This window comes from Sus scrofa, chromosome X (genome assembly GCF_054392235.1).
Source record: "Sus scrofa isolate SSC_HxYL_T2T_F1_AM1 chromosome X, Sscrofa_HxYL_maternal_Yorkshire_Landrace_v2.0, whole genome shotgun sequence".
Classification (NCBI taxonomy): Eukaryota; Metazoa; Chordata; class Mammalia; order Artiodactyla; family Suidae; genus Sus; species Sus scrofa.
This window is the reverse complement of record NC_139401.1, coordinates 130,642,608-130,661,042: the sequence shown is the minus strand read 5'-3', so window position 1 is coordinate 130,661,042 and position 18,435 is coordinate 130,642,608. Positions and strand designations below refer to the sequence as shown.

General features: G+C 39.1%; 1 protein-coding gene across 10 annotated transcripts in view; it reads right to left on the bottom strand.

Annotated features, from left to right (window-relative positions):
- The window catches only part of FMR1NB (FMR1 neighbor), a 307,469-nt gene that overhangs the window by 287,869 nt on the left and 1,165 nt on the right, over positions 1-18,435 (bottom strand). For all 10 annotated transcript variants that reach the window (XM_085006510.1, XM_085006507.1, XM_085006505.1 and 7 more), the window contains exon 2: positions 1,513-1,632. In XM_085006510.1, the coding sequence (XP_084862636.1) occupies positions 1,513-1,632 (120 nt within the window). The remainder of the gene's footprint in view (positions 1-1,512; positions 1,633-18,435) is intronic.

Sequence of the window (18,435 nt, the reverse complement as noted above, 5' to 3'; positions counted from 1 at the left end):
TTGTTAGTGCTTAAGTAGAAAGAGTATTCATTTTCAATTATACAGGGGAGGAAATAAATTGGTTAAAAGTACTTCATATTTTATGAACTTGTAGTTATTCTCAAAGAATGTGATATATATGTTTTAAATATGTAATCACTGTTTTGAAAGATTTGAATTAACCTAGGTGAGATGTCTCTTAAAATGGAATAGTATGATTTTGTTGAGGGAAAACGTTATCTCATAAGTTGATTTTGACTCAACTTACTGCACCAGGTTGTAGGAGTATTTCAGAAATGCAGATATCTAAACTATTTTAAAGGTGGCCTCAGTGTTTGTATAATGTAGTTATTACAGGTAACTACAGGAAGTTTACATCTGCTATCTTCTTAAGCTCTAAAGCGTAAATCATCATTTGCTGTTTACGACCAACCCCAGCACTCACTAAACCATTATTCTAGCTTCACAACATACCACCTTATCAGGTTTCTCTTTCTCCATTCAATTTGACCATGGAAGTATTTTTAGATAAATTACTTAAGGAGTTTGCTTATTTTGCTATTCTCATTGGCAGTAGGTGTTATAATGCTTGCTTTGTACATGATGAAACCGCTAGAGAGAAACATGAATAGCTTTATGCAAGGTCACATAAGAATTCAGTGGTAGAGTCTGAAATTAAACGGTGGCCATAATTTTGTGTATATATATCAAATTTTGTTAGAATAAATTCCACATTGATTTTTAATGAAAGCTTCATCTTTGTAATTCACGTATGTCAATTTATTTGAACCTTCTTGAAAGGGCACTGCATGCTGTACAAAATGAAGTATGTTTATTTGTGGTTAATAATCTCACGGGCCATCATGTGCTTGATAAACACATTATATACAGAATCACAAAAAGACAAAGATGATGTGACTTGAAACCTGAACTTTTTATCATTAAAACAGATGGGAAAACAGCTGGTATACCCCATAACGTTAGAGCTACACAGTACCCTGATTAATGCCACAGAAGACATTGATTTCACAATCACTGACTAAATTTCAAGCAATGCTATTAAGGTAAATTTTGAAAGGTTTAGAGATTTTTTTTTTTTGTCTTTTTTTGTCTTCGACCTACACCACAGCTCACAGCAATGCCAGATCTTTAACCCACTGAGCGAGGCCAAGGATCAAACCCACAACCTCATGGTTCCTAGTCGGATTTGTTTCTGCTGCACCACGATGGGAACTCTGGTTTAGAGATTTATGAAGGAAAAGTATTCTACAAAGAGTAACAGACATTTACGGAATGCCTTAAAATACTATCTCGGTTCAACCTCACAATTCTCTCTGGTAAATATTTTCCTTTTAAAGATGAGGAAAAACATTGAAGTTAAGAGGTTATCTTGCCTGGGGCAAAGGGAAGAGTCAGCACTAAAACTCAGGTTTGTCTCATCCCGATGCCAATAGACCACACTGCCTCCTAAACATTTAACTACTGTTTTCAAAACAAGGACATTGGGAGAAATAAAATCAAACAGGAACTTACTTGTTGGAAAGAAAAAACTTAAGAGAGCTCTTGAGGCTGAATTTTTTTCCAGAGATTGTCCATTAGCATTTTCATTGGTCCACAGAGTATTCTCACTTGGAGACGCAGAATTCACAAACCCTTAAGAAAAGTGAAATTATTAATCCCAACATATAAAGCATTTATCACTTTCTATAATCCTTTAAAAGTAATTCCCTTTGCTTAAATTAAATATTGAAAGTCTAGGAGTTCGTCATGTCTCAGTGGTTAACGAATCCAACTAGGAACCATGAGGTTGCAGGTTTGATCCCTGGCCTTGCTCAGTGGGTTAAGGATCCAGCGTTGCCATGAGCTGAGGTGTAGGTTGCAGACGCGGCTCAGATGCCACGTTGCTGTGGCTCTGGTATAGGCTGGTGGCTATAGCTCCGATTGGACCCCTAGCCTGGGAACTCCCATATGCCGCGGGAGCAGCCCAAGAAATGGCAAAAAGACAAAAAATAAAAAATAAAAATAAATAAATATTGAAAGTCTAAGAGCTAACAGACATTGTACCTAAAATTCGTAACAGCTTAAGTACAATTAATAATCAGAACATGTTTCTGCCATTAAACTGAAAAACTGAGTATTAAGTTTAAAAATTAATTTAAAAATAAAGTGTAAAATGCTTAAGCTATAGGCTGACATATTTCATTGTTGCACTATAAACTGATTTACACATCACTTATAACTGGAATCTAATATCCAGCACAAATGAACATCTCCTCAGAAAAGAAAATCATGGACTTGGAGAAGAGACTTGTGGTTGCCTGATGGGAGGGGGAGGGAGTGGGAGGGATCGGGAGCTTGGGCTTATCAGACACAACTTAGAATAGATTTACAAGGAGATCCTGCTGAATAGCATTGAGAACTATGTCTAGATACTCATGTTGCAACAGAAGAAAGAGTGGGGGAAAAACTGTAATTGCAATGTATACATGTAAGGATAACCTGACCCCCTTGCTGTACAGTGGGAAAATAAAAAAAATAAATAAATAAAATAAACTGATTTACAATAGTGAACTTGCTTTTGACAGTCTTGGCACTCAGAGGCCTTATCAATTAACAACTTGGAATCAGTTATGCATTCCAACTAAATCAGACCCCATCAGAGAAACTCTTGGTAAATATATTGATTTCTTTATCTACTAATAAAAATTAAAGCCAGAGACACCATAAACCTTCCTTATCCTTCTTCACTACTTCAAAACATTTTAGTTTTATCTGCATGATTCATCTTATATAAGGAGAGAGAATATCCATCTTCATTCTCATAACATGGCTTTGCCCATATCATTAAATATTTGCCAACATGATCTTTAATAACTTCACAGTATTCCATTATACAGCTCTATTATAAATGAGTTAACAATCCTCCCACAGAAAGATATTTATGTTGTTTACAATTTATTGATATTATGAAGAACACTGCCTAGAAATCACAGTTACAGAGAATAAATTGATGGTTACCAGAGGCACGGAGTGGGGTGGTAGGTGGGAGAAATGGGTGAAATAGGCAAAAGGTACAAACTTCCAGTTATCAAATAAAAAAGTCCTGGGATAATGTACTACATATCTGAAAGTCTCTAAGAGAATAAATCTTTAAAGGTTCCCATAAGAAAAAATTCTAAATTGTGTATGGTGATACACTTAGTTAACTAGACTTACTGTGATGATTTCTATACAGGTATCAAACCATTATGTTGTACACCTGAAACTAATATAATGTTAGATGTCAATTATACCTCAATTTAAAAAAAATAAAGAAAGAAAGAACTCTTGAGAGTTCCCTGGTGGCCTAGTGGTTAAGATCCAGCACTGTCATTGCTGAGGCCTGGGTTACTGCTATGGCACTGGTTTGATCCCTGGCCCTGGTATTTCCACATGCCATAGGCACAACTCCGCCCCACCCAAAAAAAAAAGAAACTCTGAAATAATTATCATTGGAGCTATATTTCTGCAGATATTCATGAAAATTCCTTAGAATAAATTTATTTTTTTTTTCTGCTTGTTAGGGCCGCACCCACGGCATACGGAGGTTCCCAGGCTAGGGGTCAAATTGGAGCTACAGCTGCTGGCCTACACCACAGGCACAGTAACACCAGATCCAAGTCACATCTGCAACCTCCACCACAGCTCATGGCAACACCAAATCCTTAACCCACTGAGCGAGGCCAGGGATCAAACCCTCAACTGACGTCATGGTTCCTAGTCAGATTCGTTTCCACTGCACCACAATGGGAACTCCCAGGATAAATTCTTAAGGAATGGCCCTTGACCTTGGCCACATTCCCCTCCAGTATGGCTGCCCCAAGGTATACGTCTACCAGCAGTGCCGGCAAGGGCAATATTCATGGACCCTCACCTTTTCACTGTTGTTTGTCGGTTTGATAGCCAAAATAATGGTCTCTCTTTTGTTTTAATTTGCACTTTTTTTTTTTTTGGCTTTTTTAGGACCACGCCTGCGGGATATGAAGGTTCCCAGGCTAGGGGTCGAACTGGACCTGCAGCTGCCGGTCTAAACCACAGCCAAAGCAACGCAGGATTGAAGCCGCATCTGTGACCTACACCACAGTTCACAGCAACGCTGGATCCTTAACCCACCTGCATCTTCATGGATGCTAGTCAGATTTGTTAACCACTGAGCCACAACGGAACTCCTTAATTTGCACTTTTAGTCATCAGTGAGTTTATCTGTTTCATATATTGTGTAGTAGAGAACTTAACCCTTAATCTGCCACATATGTTGCAAATATTTTTCAAGGTAGTCAGCTACATTTATATTTTTTATGATGTTTTGGGAAGTTCAAAAGTTTAAAATGTTTCATGTAATCAAACGTATCAATCTCTTCCTTTACTATTTCTGCCTTTCAGGTCATGTTTTAAAAAGCACCTTGGACAAAGAATGTGCCTGTCATTTCAGTTAACAAAGGATGTTGAGGCCGCCAAGCCATTAGCCACTGCAGCCACCAGATACGGTGCACCTTGAGGGGATTCAGGATAGAGAAACAACACAGGATACTGGCCCTAGATAGTTAAGATGTGTATCAAAGGAATAATTTCAATTAATCCAACCCTTGATTCTTCCCATACACAGAAAAGCACTAAATTCATTAACTTGAGATGTCTGATTTTTCCTTTTTTTTTTTTCACTTTTTGCTTCTTAGGGCTGCACCCGTGGCATATGGTAGTTCCCAGGCTAGGGGTCAAATCAGAGCTATAGCCTCTGGCTCCACCACAGCCACAGCAACGCCAGATCCAAGCCGCGTCTGCAACCCCCACCACAGCTCACAGCAATGCCAGATCCTTAACTCACCAAGCGTGGCCAGGGATCAAACCTACGACTTCATGGATCCTAGTCAGATTTGTTTCTGCTGAGCCATGATGGGAACTCCCTGATTCTTCTTTGATTAGCTTTTTAAAATTATCTTTTGATGTTCGACTACCTGAGTTTTTGTTGTTTTTTTTTTTTTTTTGCCCAAACTCCTATACATCCTGGTTTCTCCTGCTCCAGGATACTAAGAGGTATCTGAGAGACTATTCCAAAGAGGTAAGGGAGGAGCCAGGTTAGATAGTATACTGGGCTTAAGTCCTCAGTAAACCTGCTGAAAAGAACATAATTCTCAAATTTTAGGTTGTGTGTTTTTTCAATCAAAAGCATTCTACACTCTAATATTTCTGCCTATCACTTAAATAGTTCCACTTTTTAAATTTAAATCTTTAAACCATCTTGAAAATATTTTGGACTATTTTATAAAATATGGATGTATTTTTCCAGTTTTCCTAACACCATTTATTAAATCCATCCTTTCCTATTTATGACATCACCATCACATACTAAGTCCTTAGTGATCAATTTGTTTCTTGACTTTCATTCTGTTCCACTAATCTACCTGCTCATGCATCAATATCACTGTTATAATTTATCTTGTATTGTTATATGTTTTCATAACTGATCTGGCAATCCCTTCATTAGTTCTCATTATCAAAATTCTAAGAATTCTCTTCTGGTGCTGCAGGTTAGGGATCTGGCATTGTCACTGCAGTGGCTTGGGCTGCCGCTGAGGTGTGGGTTTGATCCCTGGCCCAACTTTCACATGCCATGGGTGCAGCCAAAGAAGTAAAGGGGAAAAAAATTTATTTTATTTTCAAACCTGAAGAATTTTTTTAGATGAAATTTAGACTATTTTGTCAAATTGAAAAATCCTAATATTTGTATAGTAATTGTGTTCACTTATTCAACATTCATTCAAAAAACATTTACTGTGTGCCTCCTGTCTAGACTGAATTCACGTAAATGTAGACTCATTTGGAAACAACTGATAGTGGTACAAAATTATCTCTCCCAAGACTCTCACTCATTCAAGTCTCTTTTTATCTCCCCGAGTAAGGTTTCTAGTTGCATTCATACAGGTCCTATAACCTTTCTTATTATACTTATTCCCATATATTACACATATTTTTGTTGTTATTTGAATATGGTCTATTTTACTACATTTTCTAGCTGATTACTGCTAGTTTGTAAGAAAGCTATTGATTTCGGTTCAGGTATTTTCTAAATCATTTCTTTGACTCTCATTAGCTCTCATTGTTCAGTTTCATTCCAGATCTATATAGCCACAATATCACTAAATACAGATGGTTTTGTCTCCTTTCTCTCTAATATTAATAGCTTGTTTCTCTTTCTTTTCTCACTGCATTACCTAGAACTTCCAAAACTATGTTGAACAATAGCTATGGTAACGGGCATTCTTTTTTAAAAAACTTTTACAGACTTTTTTTATTAGAGTATAGGTGATGTACTGTGTTGTGTCAATTTCTGCTGTACAGCGTAGTGACCCAGTCATATATATATACACACACATATATACATATACACATTCTTTTATATACAGCATAGTGACCCAGTCATATATATATATATATATATATACACATGTATATTTATATGTACATTCTTTTCCTCATACCATCAAACATTCAGAGAAGAATTAACACCTATTCTTCTGAAACTCTTCCAAAAAACTGCAGAGGAAGAAACACTCCCAAGTTCATTCTATGAGGCCGCAATCACTCTCATTCAAAAACCAGACAAGGATATCACAAAAAAAAATTATAAGCCATGATCACTGATGAACATAGATGCAAAAATAAAAATCCTCAACAAAATATTAGCAAACCAAATCCAACTGTATTATATTATACATATTAAAAGGATCATACACCATGATAACAGGCATTCTTGAGTCTGACTCTTGAATTCATATTTCCCACTTAAAAGGGAGCCCTGCACCAGATGGGTCTATAGAGAGGGCTGCTGATCTCAAACTCACCTTAAAACAATGCTCAAATGGAAGAGAAACTGCACTCACACCAGGAAGAAGACATCAGAGTAGAGAGCTGGCCCAAAGATGCTGGGCCTGACTCATATGATGATTTACAGTGCTTTCTTGACTTTTGAATATGAATCAAATGTATTTTTACCATGGGTACTATCCTGTGCTAATTTTGAAAATCAATCCAGTTGTTGGGCTTATGGCCAATTACCTGTGACTAGTGCTTCTAAGTTACCTTGGTGGATTTCTCCCTTCCAAGGAAGGCTCTGATTAGCTAGCCCTTAGGAAATTTATTTTAGAAGAAAAAAATTCAGTCCTGTTTAGGTTACTATTGATATTACTAGGTGGGACCCTAGTTCCCCAGTCATACATATATATACATTCTTTTTCTCGTACCATCTTCCATCATGGTCTATCACAAGAGACTGGATATATATATTTCCCCATGCTATACAATAGGACCTCATTACTTACACATTCTAAATGTAAATAGATTTTATTTTTTGTCTTTTTTTAATGATTTTTATTTTTTTCCATTATAGCTGGTTTACAGTATTCTGTCAATTTTCTACTATACAGCGAGGTGACCCAGTCACACATACATATATACATTCTTTTTTCTCACATTATCATGCTCCATCATAAGTGACTAGATATAGTTCCCAGTGCTATACAGCAGGATCTCATTGCTAATCCATTCCAAAGGCAATAGTTTGCATCTATGAACCTCAGACTCCCCGTCCATCCCACTCCCTCCCCTCCCCCTGGGCAACCACAAGTCTATTCTCCAAGTCCATGAGTTTCTTTTCTGTGGAAAGGTTCATTTGTGCCATATATTAGATACCAGATATAAGTGATATCATATGGTTTTTGTCTTTCTCTTTCTGACTTACTTCACTCAGGATGAGAGTCTCTGGTTCCATCCATGTTGCTGCAAATGACATTATTTCGTTCTTTTTTATGGCTGAGTAGTATTCCATTGTGCATATATACCACATCTTCCTAACCCATTCATCTGTCGATGGGCATTTAGGTTGTTTCCATGTCTTGGCTATTGTGAATAGTGCTGCAGTGAACATGCGGGTGCATGTGTCTTTTTCAAGGACAGTTTTGTCTGGATATATGCCCAAGAGTGGGATTGCTGGATCACATGGTAGTTCTATGTATAGTTTTCTAAGGTACCTCCAAACTGTTCTCTATAGTGTGGCTGTACCAGTTTACATTCCCACCAACAGGAGTTCCCGTCATGGCGCAGTGGTTAACGAATCCGACTAGGAACCATGAGGTTGCGGGTTCAGTCCCTGCCCTTGCTCAGTGGGTTAAGGATCCGGCGTTGCCGTGAGCTGTGGTGTAGGTTGCAGACGCGGCTCAGATCCTGCGTTGCTGTGGCTCTGGCGTAGGCCGGTGGCTACAGCTCCGATTGGACCCCTAGCCTGGGAACCTCCATATGCCGCAGGAGCGGCCCAAGAAATAGCAAAAAGACAAAATAAATAAATAAATAAATAAATACATTCCCACCAACAGTGCAGGAGGGTTCCCTTTTCTCCACACCCCCTCCAGCATTTGTTATTTGTGGACTTATGAATGATGGCCATTCTGACTGGTGTGAGGTGGTATCTTGTGGCAGTTTTGATTTGCATTTCTCTAATAATCAGGGATGTTGAGCATTTTTTCATGTGCTTGTTGGCCATCTGTATATCTTTTTTGGAGAAATGTCTATTCAGGTCTTTTTGCCCATTGTCTTGATGACTGTGGCTTTGTAATATTGCCTGCAGCCTGGGAGAGTTATGCCTCCTGCTTGGTTTCTGTTCCTCAGAATTGCTTTGGCAATTTTGGGTCTTTTGTGGTTCCATATAAATTTCTGGATTGTTTGTTCTAGTTCTGTGAAAAATGTCATGGGTAATTTGATAGGGATTGCATTGACTCTGTAGTTTGCTTTGGGTAGTATGGCCATTTTTACAATATTAATTTTTCCAACCCAGGAGCATGGACTATCTTTCCATTTCTTTACATCTTCTTTAATTTCCTTGATTAATGTTTTATAGTTCTCAGCATATAAGTCTTTCACCACCTTGGTCAGGTTTATTCCCAGGTATTTGATTTTTTGCGGTGCAATTTTAAAAGATACTGTATTTTTGTATTCCTTTTCCTATATTTCATTCTTAGCACAAGAAATGTGACTGATTTCTGAATGTTAATCTTATATCCTGCACTTTGCTGAATTTGTTGATCAGTTCAAGTAGTTTTTGGGTTGAGTCCTTAGGGTTTTCTAAAAATAATATCATGTCATCTGCATACAATGACAATTTTACCTCTTCTCTTCCAATTTGGATAGCCTTTATTTCTTTTGTTTGTCTGATTGCTGTGGCTAGGACTTCAAATACTATGTTGAGTAACAGTGGTATGAGTGGGCATCCTTGTCTTGTTCCAGATTTTAGTGGGAAGGCTTTCAGCTTTTCTCCATTGAGTATTATATTTGCTGTGGGTTTGTCATAAATGGTTTTTATTATGTTAAGGTATGTTCCCTCTATACCCACTTTGGTAAGAGTTTTGATCATGAATGGATGTTGGACTTTGTCAAATGCTTTTTCTCCATCTATTGAGATGCTAAACATAAATAGACTTCAAGTGATAGTAACCAAGTTATTATCCCACTGAATTCTGAGCTCTCCATAATGAGGAAAGCAGTGCTACAAAACCGCATGGCCTTACAGCATCTCAAGGAGGCACCTGTGCCATAATTCAAACTGAACACTGTCTTTTCACACCCAATGAATCCCCATATATAACACATCTAATGAACCACATGAAAAATCAGATTTCTGCCTTAAGTGACCCACTTCCTAGTCTTGATGACATCTACAAAAACTGGTTTGGCATAGGAAGTTCTTGGCATAAATATTTACTCGTAACTCTATTAATGTTATTATCTATGTTATTGGTATTTGCCTGTTGTAAAAGATTATTATTTCTTGTATTACCAAATGTGTGACTGAGCCTCCAACAAAAATAATGATGACTGAGCAACCTGAAGCAGTTGAACAGATACACGGTTCTTTACCAGATCAATGGTTATAATAATGTAATTCTAGATATGGGAAGATGCAACAAAAGGGAATATTTTCCTGGATCATAACAGCCTAGTAAGACAGGTAGTCCAGAGACTTTGGGCTACTGTTAATAAGGCCTAGTCTAGTAACAGTACATTAAGTGGCCCATCAGAAAAATCCTTTCCAAACCTTGGAATAAGCATTCCAAGCACCATGGGACAAAAGGGTCATGAAATGTCTCCCAAAATTATGGCTGCATTTATGATCATGTGGGGGGAGGCTATGAATTGGAGACTGGCACTTGCTATCTGCCTCTACAATGATTGAATCATGAGCCACTACAGCTGCTGACCCTCAACACCCACTGAAAGAGTTAAGGGTGGAGATCAGGAGTGAGACACTCTGTGCTCTGGGAAAACTGGCAGAACAGGTCTCAGACAGATATTTTCAGGAGATTTTATAAGCCCAATTCTTGCATCTCCTCCTATCTAGAAAAGCACTAAAATCCTTCATGGTGACATTCACTCCTTATGACTAGCAATAACCTTCACAAGACTAGCAGCAACCTTCTGCAAAATGTGTGCTTGGTTGCATGTACCTCCCCGCTTCACCAAAATCACAAATATACTGATACTCCCCCCATCTCTTCGAAATGGTTTTTCAGAGCTATCTGAACTGCTGCTTCTGGAACTATAGTTCTCATTTTGCCCCAAATAAAACAACTCACAACTCCTACATTGTACATTTTTTTTTTTTGTCTTTTTGCCATTTCTTGGGCCACTCCCACGGCATATGGAGGTTTCCAGGCTAGGGGTTGAATCGGAGCTGCAGCCGCTGGCCTACGCCACAGCCACAGCAACGCAGGATCCGAGCTGCGTCTGCAACCTACACCACAGCTCATGGAAACACCGGATCATTAACCCACTGAGCAAGGGCAGGGATCGAACCCGTAACCTCATGGTTCCTAGTCGGATTCGTTAACCACTGAGCCACAAAGGGAACTCCACATCGTATATTTTTTTTAAGCTGACATGACTTTAATGGGAATGCACTAGTGTTTCATACTTAAATGTAACTTTGGCTGTTGGCTTAAAATATTTTTTTTAAATTAAGGATGTATTCCTCTAGTCTTAGTTTACTACAAATGTTCTGTTGTTATTTTATTTTTAAGCAAGAATGGAAGTGGGGTTTTTTTATCAAATACTTTTAATATTTACTGTCATGATCATATTTTCCTCTGCCTATTAATTGTTGAGTATTAATATATGTTTCAATATTAAGAGATTCTTGAACTCCTGAAATAAAGCCCACAATTGCTAATGCTTTGCATAGGATTTGTGGTTCAACATTCCTATGTCAAGGGTGTCTGAAGTTTTGTTTTCTATCTCTGCAGGTTTTGGCATAAAGGTCATATCTGCTTCATAAAATAATCTGGAAAATGTCTCATCTTTTTTTCTGTACCAAAAAAAGTTTAAACAGCATAGGAAATATTTGATCCATTAAAGGTTTGGAAAAACACATCCATAAATAGTCTGAGTCTGCATGTTGTAGAGGGAGATAGTTCCTTTACGACTTTTTATTTTCTCATGCTCAAGAATCAATTTTCATTATCATTTTCCTAGGAAATCATTTTCTTATAAAATAATTATCAGGATGGAATCATAAGAATATTCACTTGAAATAACCCATTCTGTCCAGTTTGTTTTTTCCTAACTCCAACTCATCAATAAATAAGTATTTACCGCCTACTATATTCTAGGTTTGGGGGATATATCAGTGAATGGATTAGATAAGATCCCTGCCCTCATGGAGCTTACAAGATAGTGGAGAAAAAGATGACAAAGGATTAAACTAATAAATAATTACAAATTTTAGGAGTTCCCGTCATGGCGCAATGGTTAACGAATCCGACTAAGAACCATGCGGTTGCGGGTTCAATCCCTGCCCTTGCTCAGTGGGTTAACGATCCGGTGTTGCTGTGAGCTGTGGTGTAGGTCACAGACGCGGCTCGGATCCTGCGTTGCTGTGGCTCTGGTGCAGGCCAGCAGCTACAGCTCCGATTAGACCCCTAGCCTGGGAACCTCCATATGCCACGGGAGCGGACCAAGAAATGGCAAAAAGACAAAAAAAAAAAAAATTACAAGTTTTAATGAGTGCTATGAAGAAAGTGGAAACCAATATAGTATAAGGTAGGGGACCTACTTTATTTATTTATTTATTTATTTATTTATTTTTGCTTTTTAGGGCTGCACTCGTGGCATATGGAGGTTCCCAGGCTAGGGATTTAATCAGAGCTACGGCTGCCAGCCACAGCAACAGAGGATCCAAGCCAAGTCTGCAACCTACACCACAGCTCACAGTAACGCTGGATCAGGGGACCTACTTTAAATAGGGGCCTCTCTGAGTTAATATTTCAGCTTAGAAAAAAATTAGAAGAAACCGGCCACACAAAGGGCTTGGAAGAGTGCTTCCAGAACAGGGAACAAGGAATGATATTAATATTATCAGCCATGCTTTGCTAAATTAGAGGACTCATTGCCCCACATCATATAGGAAAGGAGCTGCAGTTGCAAGCAGCCCTGACAGGACCTGTGTTCTGTACTGCCATTTGCTCACTCAGTGCTTCCCTTCCACAACTGACTGTCCTTATCAACACACCATCTGAAGGAATTATTGGCTAGCAGTAGCACACTGTGGTCTGAGTCCCCATACTAGGTTATCTTCCATAGAGGGTATGCTCTCTGGAGTCCCTCCAGGATGGAGACTGTTATCTAACTCAGAGTATACTACCTTCCAGACCCTGACAAACTGGGTTAGCTTTAGCAGAGGTGAAACACACGTTGCTATAACTTCTCTTAGGAGTGTCTGGCATGGCCATCCATCTTTCAGAAATCCTCCAAATGTCTGGCATATCAATAAAGATAGCACCCTTTTTGGTTCTCTGGGTTTTCAAACATTACAGATCTTTTGGGCATTTCAATGGGCACTAGGAAAGGAGGAGGTAATTAAACCTTTACTCAGATAAGTGTCATCAGTGGCAGCCTGTACCAAAAGCCTCCAGTATATTTAACTTGCTTTCTACCACTGGTTTCTTCCCTATCTTGAAAGGAAATTATTTATAAATTAACTTGAGCACTATTCCCAGAATGTGGTATGAGTACCATCAGTATTACATGAGTTGATTCTAGGCGGAACACAGTTGAATATTTATGGATGTATTTAGTATTTGCTACTTATGTATTTATTATAAAAGTGGAAAAAATATATATGACTAGTATATCAAAACTACCATGACACCAAACAAGGCTGACATCACTCACAATATGGAAACCTTTATAAAATCCCCTTTGACATCCCTGTTCTTTCATTCCTGGAAGCAACTGTCCTTTTCCTCTCTCCAAAATCTCCCATCAGCTAGTGCCCAGATCTTTTCTGATCATCTTCTCATTCTACTAGGCTCTAGCCCTTTCCCCTTCCCCACTGTTTTTCATATGCAGAATAATTCCATCCTCTCTGCTTTTCATTTGCATCTGTACACTCGTTAACAAGCTCAGCAAATAAAAGATTAGGATCCAACATCCCTAAATGGCAGCAAGAAATAGTAAAGAACCAATTAGGTTTCCCTGTCACAAAGAATTTTTATTTTTTAATTTCCCTGTTACAAAAAAAAAAAAAAAGACTGAAAATCTAACTACATTTCAAAGAAAAAAGAGACTCAAAGCCACAGCCTTCTGGGCATGTGACCTGTGCAATCTACAGAACATGGCTCTTAGAAAGGTCTCACACTTTGGTTCACTATTCTACTATTATCCTAAACAACAAATTTTAAACAAGGGACCCCCACATTTTCTTTCTGCAAATAATGGCTGTCAGCTCTGCTCTGCAGTGAGGTCTTTCAGATAAGGAACTAGATTAAATAGTGAAGAAACAGAATTCGAATAGTAGCTAACAGTATCAGCCTGAAGAGGATTCTGCTAAGACTTTAGTAAGTTGAGGGTCTACCTATGCTGCAGTCTCTTCTGGGCCCTGACCTCAAATAGACCTGAATTTGCATCCAGACTCTGCCATATACTAGCTGGTGAACTTGGGCAGTATCAGTAAACTTCTCTTCGCCTCAGTTTATTCATCTACAATATGAGGATAATATTTATTTTGAAAAATTTTAAGTATTAAGTGAAGTCATACATGAAACGCTTAGTACAATGTAAAATGAGTAAATATTTTATCATATGTCTTTCACAGTTTCTTTTTCTTTTTTTTTTTCTTTTCTGGCTGCACCTTGCTGCATGCAGGAGTTCCTGGGCCAGGGACAGAACCTGCTCCACAGCAGCAACCCAAGCTACTGGAGTTACAACTCTGGACCCTTAACCTGCTGAACCACAAAAGAACTCCTTTTCGCTGTTTCTTCTTACTGTTTTATAATTTTAAATTTAATAATATTACTTTGTTTTCAGGATATTTATTTTTATAAACAATTCTCTTAATAGCAAATATGACCAGTTTTCCATTTATAACCATGCTTCAGTTTCCTTTGAAAATATATTTATATTAAGAAGTGAGGAAATTTAAATAAAAATATGAATAATTGGTAGAATTAAGATAACCAAGAGTTGTGAAGGTGTTATTCAAATGACTGAGGCAGGAGAAACACCTGTCTAGTGAAATCGCCTCGATTTTTAAACATGATAACTGAAGCCTAAGGAGGGAAAATGACTCATCAAAGGCCACACAGCAAGTCAATGGCAGAATCATAACAACTCAGTTCTTCTAACTCCTAATTCAGGGATCCTCCAAGTACACCACATACACAAATGGTTAAAGCAAGACCAAACTTGGTGCTTAATGCGGTACAAGGCAGTCAATCAGACCTTCTACCTAGGTGCACTGCCTCATTCACATCCCAAGAATAACAGACAATTGAGGTATTGTAATATAATAATATAGAAACCAGCCATGTGTTTCTTTCCAATGGAGCTAAAACATTCTGAAAATATTACCTATTAGTCAATCTTTATTTCTCTCTCTTTTTAATCTCCCCAAAAAGGATGTTCCATAAAGACTGACACAATAGGTGGTAAAGAATTGGTGGAGGAGGTGGGATCAAATTCCCAGTCTCAATCTACTAGTCTCTTCATCCTGCATGCCACTAGTTTTTATGCCTTATGCATAAAAATAACCTGAAAAGCAAGGTCCAAATGACAATACAACGTGGGGCTATCTCAGAGTTACTTCAGATCTCCCAACCTCAACTCTCCTTGGTGGCATTAAATATCAGAGAACGCAGAAGGGTCTGTCTAGAAGAAGGGAAATTTTAGCTCCCAGACCATATGCCCTGTTTTCATCATAATATTACAGGATCACAGCCAAATTATTTTACCCCTCAGTGTGTATGAGTTTTCTAGGGTCATTGTAAGAAAGCACTATAAACAGGGTGGCTTAAAACAACAGAAATTTATTGTCTCAATAGTTCTGAAGGCTAGAAGTCCAAAATCAAGATGACAACAGGATTGGCCCCTTCAGAGAACTGTGAGGAAAGCCTCTCTCCTTGGCTTGTACATGGCTCTCTTTTCCCTGTGTCTACTCAAACAGTCTTTCCACTATGAATATCTATCTCTGTGTCCAAATTTCCCCATTATATAAAGACACCATTCATACTAGATTAGCGCCCACCTCACTTTAACCTGATTAACTCTATAAAGACCTTATCTCCAAATAAGGTCACATTCTGAGATGGGGGGGTTGGTAAAAGTCCAGCATTTTTTGTTGTGGGGGGACACAACTGAACCCATAACACAATAAATTTAGTTAAATTAATTAAGTTAATTAAGTTAAATCATTTTAAATGCAAAATGACATTTAATCCATCCAGTCACATATTACCTTCCGGGAATCTGGAAAATCTCACAACATAAAGAACGAATCATGGATTATTTTAGAAGAAAACCTGTTGAACCTATGTTAGGAAAAGTCCTTGTGGAAATAAAGAAGTCATACTGAATGACATTATTCTCTTTTTCTAAGAGCTCTACTCAAAATAGGAAATGAACCCATGGACTAAGAAAATATAATGTGCAATCTATAGTTTTGTTTTTTAGATTTTTTTTTCAGAGAATGAAAAAGCTCTGTTTGTAAGGTTCTCTGTTGTACATGTAACTAATGTTTACAAATACAGTAAAAGTAATCCAGAAATACTTTATATTTTAGATTAATAGTAGGAAAAATAAATATGAATAATCTCAAGTACTATGATATGTAAATGATCATTTTAAAAGTATTTTAAAATACTTTTCAAAGGGCATGAATCATATTTAAACTTATTTAAACCGTTGATAAGAAAATGTATAACCTATACTTTATTGAACACTGAATTTCAACCCCAAGCAGTTCTGACAGTATACGGTGGTCTCTGTTCCTTTTACTTGTAATACCTTGCCTTTGCCCAATTTTTGTCTCCTTCTTTGACTGTGGAAGGACTTCGGTTGAGGGGACAGAAGGCTTCTAGGGAAGGCAGGGAGAGAGAAGTCATTGAGATTAGAAGTGGGGATAGTGGAAGGTTTGGAGGCTTGAAGCTGAAGCGCGAGGGAGGGAGAGAGGAATACTATGGGAAAGCTAAGGCTTTATGCAGGTGAGGAGACAGAAAACCACTGTGAGGGGCTTGGGAGGGAGGGCAGGCCAGGGGAGGTAAGGTAGAGAAGGCCCCTGTGGGAAGGCTATCTTGAAGCTAAGCAGAGAGGGCTGTGGCTGGAAAGGAAAAGTATTTGAGTGGGGTGCAAGAAAGATTTGAAGGAGGAGGTGGGAAAGACTTGGGGAAAGACCATTGAGCAGAAGGAGGAAAAGAAAACTTTTGAGGAGGAAGAGCACACCTTTGAGTGGTGAGGGAAGAAAAAATCTGTGAATGGGGAGAAGGGGAGGGGTTTGGAGGGCTGAAACAGCATCTGACAGGGAGGTGATCAAAGACCTTGAAGAGAGTAAATAAGAATGTAAGGGGGAGCTCCCACTGTGGCACAAGGAGACCCGCAGCATCTTGGGAGTGCCAGGACGCCTGTTGGATCCCCGGCACAGTGCGTTAAGGATCCAGCATTGCCGCACTTGCAGGGCTTAGTTGAGGTTGCGGCTTGGATCTGATCCCTGGCCTGGCCTGGGAACTCCACATGCTGGGGGCAGGCCAAAAAAAAAAAAAAAGAAGAAAAGAAAAGAAAAAAGAAAGAAAGAAAGAGAGGTAAGAGAAGGATTTTGAGGAAGGGAAGGCCTTTGCGAAGGTAGGTTAGGTTAGAGCGAGGACAGTATAAGGGAAGAGAATATAAGCATTATAAAAGGGAGGTGAGGGGTGAAGACCATGAGTGAGAGGATTAAAGCGCTCTGTCAAATAAAGAAGAAAAGCTTTTGAGTGAGAGTCGAGAAGGCCTGTAAGATGAGCAAAGGAAAGACACTGTGGGGAGGTGAGGAATGAAAGGACCTTGAGCTAAGGTTAAGAACATTCTAGGAGTGATGATGAAGAAAGGGAAGGTATTTGTGAGAGTAAGAGAGGAAGTGGATTTGTGAAGTGAGGTGACAAAGGGAAGTGAGTGTAAGCAAAGGAGGAAAGTTCTTTGAGAAAGGAGGAGGGATTTTCCTAAGGAGAGGGAAGTTCCTACTTTGTGAGAGGACTTGAGGGAAGGTGGCATTTCAGGGAAGAGATGAAGGAGGGAAGTCATTTGTGAGGGTAGAGGCTGCAGGGAAGGCAACCATGAAAGAAGGGAAGGAAGGGAAGGAGCGAGAGGAGGGAGAAGTGGGGAGGGGAGGGGGAGGGATGGGAAGGGGAGGGGGGGAGGAAGGGACAGGGAGGAGAGAGAGAGGAGGAGGGACGAGTGGGGAGAGGGGAGGGAAGGAAGAGAAGGGAAGAGGAGAAGGGGGAAGAGAGAGAGGAGGAGGGACGGTTAGGGAGGGGACGGGAGGGACGGGAAGGGGAGGAAGGGAGGAGGAGGCAGGGAGGGGGAGGAGGAGGGGAGGAGGAGAAGGGAGAAGGGAAGGAGGGGGGAGGAGAAGGGAAGAGTGGGGAGGAGGAGAAGGGAGAAGGGAAGGAGGGGGGAGGAGAAGGGAAGAGTGGGGAGGAGGAGAAGGGGAGGGGAGGAGGAGAAAGGGAGGAGAGAAGAGAAAAGACATTTTTAAGAAAGTAAAAAGAAAACCTATAGAATGAGAGAACATATTTACAAATCACATATCCAAAATATATGAACGCTTACAACTCGATAACAAAACCACAAACAATCCAGTTTAAAATGGCCAAAAAAATAGCCGTTTTTGCAAAGAAGACGCACAAATATCCAAAGGCTCATGAAAAGATGCTCAACAACATCATTAGTCATTACGGAAATAATAATGAAAACCACAATAAGATACCACTTCATATGCACTAGGATGGTGATAAGCAAAAAGAGAAGGGTGATAACAAACAATGGGGACCCTCACACATTATCAGTGGGTATATAAAATGGCTCAGCCACTTTGGAAAAGTTTGGGACTTCCTCAAACAGTTCAGAATT